Source organism: Lytechinus pictus, unplaced genomic scaffold, assembly GCF_037042905.1.
Source record: "Lytechinus pictus isolate F3 Inbred unplaced genomic scaffold, Lp3.0 scaffold_20, whole genome shotgun sequence".
NCBI lineage: Eukaryota > Metazoa > Echinodermata > Echinoidea > Temnopleuroida > Toxopneustidae > Lytechinus > Lytechinus pictus.
In genome coordinates, this window is record NW_026974141.1 from 225,960 (window position 1) to 236,474 (window position 10,515).

General features: G+C 34.9%; 1 protein-coding gene across 1 annotated transcript; it reads left to right on the forward strand.

Annotated features, from left to right (window-relative positions):
- Window positions 1-1,849: 1,849 nt before the first annotated feature.
- LOC129282391 (snaclec 27-like) lies at window positions 1,850-9,681 on the forward strand. The gene is made up of 2 exons (XM_054918279.2): window positions 1,850-2,520; window positions 7,607-9,681. Exons 1-2 carry the CDS (start codon window positions 2,182-2,184, stop codon window positions 7,757-7,759), a joined length of 492 nt encoding a protein of 163 aa, XP_054774254.1. The 5' UTR covers window positions 1,850-2,181; the 3' UTR covers window positions 7,760-9,681.
- Window positions 9,682-10,515: the final 834 nt, after the last annotated feature.

Consider the following 10,515-nt stretch of genomic DNA (forward strand, 5'->3'; position numbering starts at 1 on the left):
ATAAATATGTATCTTTGACATGGGAATCAAATGCACCATATCGCATTTGCGAAATTTGGTAAAAATTTATTGCAAATTTGAGTTTTATTCCAAAAGGAGCTAAATCCACTACCGGGTCATCATTTAAAATTTGTTAATTTTACTACTTTACATTTCGTTATGCATTCAGATTTTTAGGTACATGATGTGAATTCAAGTTCACACCCTCTGTGCAAATTTTGATGGATATAACATAATTTTACTATTTTCATGAATATTTTGGGATTTAGCTCCTTCAAAAAATATCTTTTTTTTTTCTTTTTAAAATTTCCAATGGACAATTTCACATCAGATATGATGTAAAATGTGCTCTTCTAGCAGTATTTATGTGTTTCGTGTTCAATTTCCAATATCAAACATGTTTAAATTGGCAAAAATGGACATTCAACTAAGGTTTTATTCCAAAAGGATCTAAATCCGCGAAAATAAAATTTGAAAAATTCTTAAAAATTGATATTGAATGCTAGATTTAAAAAAAAACATGATCTTATTGATCTAAAATGATATCGCTATCAAATTATATCAAAATGAAACAACTTAGGATAAGGTAAGTGGTGATTTGAAAACCTTAATTTACAGAAAAACACAAAAAGTGGATTTAGCTCCCTTTTGGATTAAACTCTTTGGCCCGTATTCTGAAGTCAGGTTTAACTTAGATGGTCTAACTCTGTGCTAAAATTATAGGAAGCCAAAAGTATCCAAATTTTTATTAACTTGTATGTTTCTTATGTTTACTTTGCTCTTTCCTGATTCATCGATGGTGAAGACAATCATCAATTTATACTTCCTAGACAATTATGAATGATTTGAGAGCCAAATGAGCTGAAATATGATTTCTTTACAGTTAGTGATTTATGTAATAATTGGCTATCCATACTTAAACCACAACTTTAAACCTGAGTTTAAGTTAAACTCGACTTCAGAATACGGGCCTTTATGTTCTTATTGTTTAGAATAATTTGATGTATAGATTAAACAAATGATTACCTTAGATATACCATTGATTATCAGAGATGATGAAGCAATTCAATCATTTGCTGATAATGATTCACCATATAGTTCAAAGCGTCAATTACTACATCATCTTCTGAATATTATCATAATGTTCCCATTTAAATAAATAATACACACTTACTGTTGGTGTTGAAATACAAGGCATTGTAACGTAATAATATCAAGATGTATTTTTCATGTTTTCGTTATGTTTTGTCCGTGGTTTTATTGGTTTTTTTTTTTTTTTTTTAGTTCTTGTATACAATTTTGGCTTTGTCTTGTTCTTGTACCGTTTTGTTATGCTCTGTTTTTCTAACGTATTGTTTCTTGTGTTCCTTTCATTTTTGCCATGTCTTGTAATATTATTCAGTCTTGTTTATCCTTTACTTGGAGAATATTATGATAAAAAGCTTATATTTTACAAGGATCTATATTTAATTCTACAAGATATGATGATTTCTATATTATATGTTTTGAATGTCTTCTTTATTGAAGGGAACCTTCATTAACAAGCTTTGCTTACCAGAAGGTTTCCATTTCATTTCATTATATTATATCATTATTATAATATTAAATAAGTGGATTTGTTCAGACTTTTTGGTAATTATGTGACAAATTACATCTCAGTCTCATGTAAAATCAATGACGTGGTTGAAACAAGCTCTCGGAAGATCGTCATTACAGTGACAGCAGTTTCTTGGACAATTTTGATAATGATTCATTGCCTTTTGCGCATGCGTAAAAAGTGCACACCTATATCCATCTTGTATCCCTCTCCCCTCTCTTTCCCGTTCCCTTTGCCCGTCTATATTTCGACGTACTTTGTCATTGCGGGGGGATCAATTTCCCTGATGTACGTCATCATGAACCTCTAGTTTCGCCCTCAATTTCCATGTTCCCCTTTGATAACAATCCAGGCCTCATACTCAACAACCCAATCTAACTCTCACAGCACCACCCTCAACTCTCGACCCACTTTGAGTCGCTTTAACACCCTTATGCCCCACCTGTGCAAACTCATACCTTAGCACAACACATACGTTGTTCCATTGACTTTGTCCATCTCTTAACAATTCCAAAGGAGGATTCCCAACATCTTATCAGACTTTTTGTAGTTCGACACCGCTGGGAGAAGTACACCTCTTCACTATGCTTCGAATAATGTGCCTTGCCGCCCTGGCCCTAGCGGTCACTGCTTGTCCGGTTGGGTGGCACCAATCCGGTAGATCTTGCTACAAGGTATCACAGGTGTTCGCTACCTATAACGATGCGGTAAGAAGATGTGCACAGTTTAGTTCCTGTGAGACCGGATTCGGGGGACACCTGGTGTCCATTACGACCGACTTTGAGAACCAACAGGTTCTGGACATCCTGAACTACAACCAGATGGCCCGGAATGAGACCTGGCTCGGCCTAAGGACCTTCAACGGCCCAGTCTTCTGGGCCAGTGGCGAACCCCTCAATCCACGCCTCACCAACCCATGGCATGTAAGTATAAACGAACTATGATGACCATTTAAGTGATGGTGACGATGCCTATAGTTATGAGAATGGTGATGTTGATAACTATTGTTTGTTTGCTTTATTTGCGAAATCATACACATACAGTAGCCTAAGCTATAACATAGCCTAATTGAAGACTAAACACTTAATGACAAGGTTGGATACCCATTTCAGAGATGTCTTAACATTTCTGTCCTTCCATACGGTCCCCAGTATATGATATTAGTCAAATTGTTCAGGCTTATATTTTTACTATATTTCCGAACTAGATTTCATTAATAATCCTGACCTAAACTGTTTAATTGATTGTACATATTACTATAACCCGCTTCAATCTCAGTGTCATAAATGATCCAAAACAAATTAGGGACCTGGCACAGTAGAGCTTCCGGTGCAAATTTATGAAACGAGTGAGTCTTTCCTATGCATGTTTAAATAAGTATTGTCAAAATTCCCCAGGTGACAACATGGATTATGAAATTATTGTAGTTGCAATGCCTCATAGGTGTCACCAGAATGGGGAGGGGGGAGGGGGCTTTATTATATAAAGTCAATGTTTAAACATTGTTAAACACTTTATTCGCAATGGAGTGCATTAGCGTTTTAAAAGGAAAATTTAATGAATACGTGTGTAAACTGTCTGTTCAATCTACATTGCGAATTAAGTGTTTAACAATGTTTAAACAGCGACGGTAATAGTCGCCCCCCGCCTTCCAGTGACACCTAAATATGAAACATTGCTACCACAATAATTTCATTATTGATTTATATTGACAAGACTTACAGTATTTAAACATGTATAGCAAAGAGCAAGATACGATTTTCTGGAAATTGCGGAAATTAGTTGATTGGACGAGGGCAGTGATTGGTCAATAGGTATCCAACTTGATTGCTTCTTCAATGAAACTGTCTGTTCAAGGAAAAGGGATATTGACACATCGCGGGTGAAGTAATTTGATTGATCCGTTGATAGGTGTATTGATTTAAAACACATCTCGAGATAATTAGCAAGATAACGGTTACCATGGCCACCATGGACTGATTGGGAGCTCAAAATATTAATGAGGAGAGCTTGTAAGCAACAAATAAAAGAGCATCGATATCAATAACATAAACAACGATAGGTAACACTTATTATCCTGATGATGGTAGTAATAATGATAATGTTTATAATTTGAATAATAATAAATTGGAACAATGATAACAAAACATGATTAAAATAATGGTTACAATGATGATACATGCAGCACAATATTAATATTACTAATTAATGATTAATATTAATATTAATAATATTAATATCACCAATAATAATTATAATAGTACTAATACTATGTATAATGATAAAAATAAATACGATGATAATAGTCATGATAATAATAATGATGATAATAATAATAATAATAATATAATAATAATAATTATTATAATAATGGTAAAGAAAATACAACCAAAATGATAATGATGATAAGGACTGATGCCATCAACCTCATTTTCTCGTTTTAATTTATCCGTTCACCGGAAACATCAAAACCAAAGTAAAATGATGAACTGATTGTTAGCCATATCATCAACAATGAATTAAAAAAAACATATAACACTAGAATGTAATAATGAAATATACTATTCCAGCGGAAGCAATACCATAATGCACAAACGAGTATACTCTGAAAATGAAATGAATTTCTAAATGCTTCCCTGGTGTTGTAAATTAAAGTCGTAAAGGTAAAAGGAGAAAAATGTTTTTATCAATGATTGTAGAAGAGCATGCAAACAATATATTAGTGTATATGCGGGGTACAAATCACGTCAATCTTGCTTCTGTTAAACACACATAGATATTCAGATATTCAAAATTAATTGTCATGCTCAAAATAAAAACAAATCATATTATGGTATATACATGAATACATGTTCTTAACATTTCATTGCATTTCTTTTAATCATTTCTTGTGTGGGTGCGTCGTGGTCTAGTGCTTCTGACTCTCGCTTTTGAAACAGAGGGTCTTGGGTACGAATCCTAGCCATGGCGTAGTTTCCTTCAGCAAGAAATTTATCCTCACTGTGCTCACTCGACCCAGGTGAGGTGAATGGGTACCCGGCAGGAGTAATTCCTTGCATGCACTGAGCGCCGGTGATGGTAGCTCGAGCTAAAGCCGGGGTAAAAATAGCATCGCTTTGTATCTTCTGGCAAAAAGCGCCTTACAAATCCAGCTAATATTATTATTGTTATTATTACTCTTGTTACATCGTTTATTTATACACCGTGCTTATACAAACAAACAAATATCCTCCCGTCTGTACAAGGGGCCGTTGCTGCTAGAAAAAAAAACACTTTGTTTTCAAGGTTGTGAGTTTTGAGATCTATTCCGAGGGACCTAAGGATACCTGTCTTACTTCAGGCTCTTACATAATAACGGCAAGGTGGCTCTCTGCTCAGAGTTCACAGTTAAAGGGATGCTCCAAACTGAAGATATATTTATGTCAACAGATATAGTAAAATTCACAAAGCAAAATGCTAAAAATTTTATCAAAATCGGATAACAAATGACAAAGTTATTGAATTTTAAAGATCTGCATTATTCCGATGAAAGTTCTAGGTATGCCTTCATGAATATGCATTAGGTGGGCTGATGGTGTCATATCCCCACTCGCTCTTTTGTATTTTATTGTATGAAATTGGGTTTATTCAAACAATTTCTACCAAGAACTAAAAGAATTGGATCGACAACTGATTAAGTGCGTAATTTCTTGCTGCAACTTATTTTATCATACTGGAGACACATCATTTACACATTTATAAAAAAAAATGAAACAATTATGATTTCATGTACTAACATAAGAAAAAGGAGTGTGGTGATATGACATCATCAGCCCATCTAATGAATAGTCCTGAAGATATGCCTTAAACTGTTTCACCAGAGTAATGCAAATATTTAAAATTCAATAACTTTGTTATTTGTTATCAGATTTTGATGAAATTTTCAGCAATTTTCAGTAATGCAAATATTTAACATTCAATAACTTTGTTATTTGTTATCAGATGTTGATGAAATTTTCAGCAATTTGCTATGAATATCTTCAGCCCGGAGTATCCCTTTAATAGGCCCCTGCATAATTATTCGCGGTCAAGACACTTCTACCCTTGCTCTGTCTTCAAGATAACAGGGTACCTCTTCTAATACTCCCCAGTTTAGTTTTTCCGGACCTTCAACATAATTGTTTTCGAATGATAATTATAATAGCTTAGGAAGCGCTTATCACTTAATTTATGGAAAGTATGTAAGAGTTCTCACCATGGCTTTGGCTCAGGTGTTACGAACATTCAGGGAATAACTTCTGGCCTACCAGGTTCATTTGCTGTAGGTCTAAATGAAATACGGGACATACCTTTGATGTATATCAAGTCATCAAATGTACTATTTGCTAACACCTATTACCCATAAACTTGTACATATAATTTTGGAAGGGGTGGAAATACATGAAAATATTGAAATATGATATTTAAAACTTTAAAAAGTTCTTGACTATTACTAATCTGACCACCGGGGACCAGACTTACGAAAGGTTAACTCCTCCTCAATCTCGTGATCTCCAGGGTTTCAAGTACGTGAGGCAGGAGATCAGAACAGGATGAAGTTTGTTTGTCACCATGACAACATCGGTTCACTCTATTAAAGTCAGATTTAGAAAGTAAACCTTGTAAGGAAAGACCCCCTTTGAAAGATTTTAGGGCATTAATAGCAAACGGAATAACGTCAGTACTGTCGGGTGATCTAGGAGGGGTAAGGCATCCGTCGGAAACCAAGGGAGTGAGGAAGGGGCAAGTAAATGGGAATGAAAAAAAAAAGGATAGATGAAAATGAAGGGACGTTTCATGAAATTTTCCCCTCTCGCGCTATTAAGAATATCAAGTAAGACATAATTTCAATTGCCAACATGACCAGTGGATGGACTAGCTTTTCCCGACGGCTTCGATTGTGAAATTTGAAGAAAAATACCATACATTTTATTTCGCTTTGAAGTTCCTTTCCGTATCACAATCAACGTCTTTTGTATGTGAAATATTACAATGTGTGTAGGGCTAAAAACATGAACCCCTTTCGTATTAATCTAGGGATTTGTAAGGAAAATCTATTTGAAGTTAAAACACCTGGTTTGTGTTATATGAATTTGCTTGGTCACGCTTCTTTTTCGACAAGAGATTAAGATGAAATCTTTAATCTGTCAGGATATGCAGTGGAATAAAGGTCCAAACCAGGAAATGATATATTGATAATCCTTTAAAGAAACCAAAATATTGATTAAAACATGCAATACAAACAACAATGATTTATTGCTGTATTATTTTGCCTTTAAAAAATCAATAGTAAATTTTTTGAACGCGAATCCATGAAAAAAAAAAGCTCAGATCATTTGAAAACGCAAATATGTGTGAATCCGTGTCAAAGATAACATGATATTGTTTATTTATTTTGATAAATGCGGTGCTTTATTTTATATTCAACCTTCACGAATCACATAAAAGTGGGCTCTATGCGTAAGTTGCATTTTCTATCTTAAAAAATAGTTAACATAAACATATAAAATATACTACACATAAGCAAAATAATAGTTTTGGTTAATAATAATAATATAGGGTATTTATATTGCGCACATATCCACCTTGTTAGGTGCTCAAGGCGCTCCTATATTACCCGGCTAAGCTAGGCGTTCATAGCGCACACAGCTTTTTAAGGAATTACTTCCTACCGGTACCCATTTACCTCACCTGGGTTGAGTGCAGCACATTGTGGATCAGTTTCTTGCTGAAGGAAATTACGCCATGGCTGGGATTCGAACCAACGACCCTCTGTTTCAAAGTCCGAAGACTACAGGATAGTCTGCATCCGTTCTGCATCCCTGCAATGATGTAACAGCTACCTTGCTATCAACTGTGTGAGTGGGTTGAAGAACCTCATTTGGGCCTAATATTAAACGACTTTCATGCCTATGTTCGTTAGTGGCAAGCCTAATAATATACAACATTTATTACTATTTCCACATTTTTAAAAATATCTTTTACATACAGGCTGGTAATCCCGTACGAGGACCCAATATGTGCACCGTAGCCTTCCAGAACAGATGGGCAACAAGGAATTGTAACATGAGGAGACAGTTCATCTGTGAGATGGGCGGCGAAGCTCCCCCTCCCGCCTTTTTAGTCAACCAGGAAACACCATAAATTTACCGCGGGACAAATTACGCGTTGACATCATCTTCTTCATCATTACACACCGGGCCCGTTTTCCTCGTATCTGATGGACTTCTTAAACCTTCACAGGACTTGAATGGGAGCCAGTAAAAAAAAAATGTCTGTACTTTATGAGAACGGTCAAAAATTATACACTGTATTGGGTTGATAAACCGGCCATTCCTTAACGCAAACATGATATAAGTGATTCTGTGCCAATCTCTTCACTGAAAAAAATAGTTTTTTACCTTTACGTACCTTTTCAATCAATATATTTTTTTTTGTTATGTCTTGTTTCCGTCCTTTTTTATTACTCCCGACCTTTCGTTCGAGAACGCGAATGCTTATTTACAACGGTAGTTGATTTTGGAAGAGACTTTTGGGCCCGTCGTCATGGTAGTAAAACTTTGTCCTGCAATGCAAATTGTGTGACATGAGATTTTTTTTGTTTCGCATCTGGAACGGAAACATTCAATCTGCGTTCCGTGTGTAAAATTCTGGTTGCTACTATGGTAACAGCGATATATCCGATTTAGGACGACTTTCCAGAGCCACATTTGATTCTGCCCAGAGCTCGGGAGGCCGCCCGGGGTGCCCACTTCCATTGAAGAGTGGATACCAGGCGCGACCACAAGTACGTTACGTATAGGCCTATGTAACGTTATAAGGGTGTCAAAAACGATGTTTAAAATACTGAAAAGGGGGATATATTTCCAATACTTGTAGGGTTTTACAAGCTAAATACTTGTTAGGAGATGCATTTTCATAATCTGGAAAAGACTTGCTTCACTTGTTTAGGGTGATTTTCGAAACCCCATGGTCGCACCTGGTATCCACTTATCAATGGAAGTGGTCCCTCGGGAATTTGAATCTAATCCCCCATTTCTGGGGAAAGTAAAACGTAATACCCATTACATTGTGTGCTAGAGGCATATCGTTTGTGTAGGAGTAAGCAAAATGAGAAAACCCGTATGTTTAGGCCTATTGCCTATGCCGTGTTCATATCCATATCAACGCATGCGAAATGGTTTCGGCTGGAGAGGTGATCTGACCCATGGAATCAATTGCCAGTGATCCACCAATAATCCACATTAAATGCAATACCGATTCGATGGACTGTAATGATCTATATCTAAGCCTTAATTCAGTAACTTTTCCCTCACTCAATATGTACTCGATTTGTTTGAAAAAAAAACACTTTCTTATCCATGTCATAATCTATTGAAGGTCCTGCATTTCGAATATCTCCAGCCATCAGTCGTAATGTACATGCATGTATGGTGCGGGTGTCGCGGGAAAGAATTTTGCACACGAAAAGCAGATCTGTAGGGCCTGTAACCCCCTGTAACACAAAGCTTAGTATTGATTGTAGAGCAGTTTTCTACGTTTGATTCTATTGACTATAATGTACAATCAAGCTTAAAAATCAAGTGTATGATTAAGCGTTAACTTTTGTGTTAGGGGACCCTAATATTAGCGTCCGTGAGGATTGCGAAAGGTCCCAATTGAAGGAAACCACGCCTCAAGTAATTGTAGACTTGATTTTGGTAGCATCTCGCCGCTATTGTTAAATACAGTTTTCTTTGTCATTTCTGGGAAATATGTAAAGTATTTACGATCAAAGCGATTACAATATGTTCCTTTTAAATCTATATTTGATTGAGACATTGTCTAAGAGCGTTCATTAGAAACGAATGATAAAATACTGATACATTTTAAGTAATTCACACTTCATCAAATGAAAAAAAAAATATTTTCCTTTGAAGCTGGGTTTTCGGAATTATTATTTTGTTGGGTTCCTTATTTCAGAAAATACATATTTCACGATAGACTGTTTATAGAAAGACTGTATATTTGGTCATTTTGATATATGTTTTGATCTGTTTTATATTAATAAAATGATTTCGATTTTACTTTCATTTGTGGTGAACCGTGTCGTTTAGCATGTTAAGTGTTATTTCATCCTCAATTTTATTTCCATCTCGCCTATTTTTGGGGAAAATTAATAATCGATATGATCGAGCCTCAAAGTGAGTCAAAATCAGTGGTTTATGATGCGTGTTGAGGGATATTTCCCGACAAAGTATTTTAGCTTCCTGTGTTATGACGTAGTCACACCAATGAATCTTACTCCAGACCGATCAGAACTATTACGTTATTTTGAATGGCATATCATTGATTTTTGTCTGGACTAATTTCGTTCCTGTGACTGTGTCAATACGGTTTCATGACTTTGGATCTCAAAAGGGCATGACTACATTTTTTTAAATAGAAAAATGATTAATCATACTTCATAGTGCGTAATAATTTTGTATATCCATTGACATATAGATGAAGGATGTTTTCATCTGCCATTTTTACTCGTGCTATTTTCATCTCTGTCATTTCTATTTGGTACTATGCAAAATGATAGCAAGGTCGTGCTAGTTCTCTTTCATTACCTTTGTTTTATTTTCCAACGTCTTTCTCTATTAATCATGCATGTATTCTATGAGGCGCCGAATGTACCATTATTATATAGAACAATTATTTGTTATATAATCATTATTTATTAAATAATAACTATTATTTATATATAATTTACATTTTATTTGTAAATAACTACTATTATATAAAATATCATTTCTAATTATTTATATATAATTCCAAGTAATACTTCATTATTTGTAAATAATAATAGTTCGACATTCCATTATTTATAAATAATGATTATTTGTTTTTCATTATTTATAAATAATGATTATTTG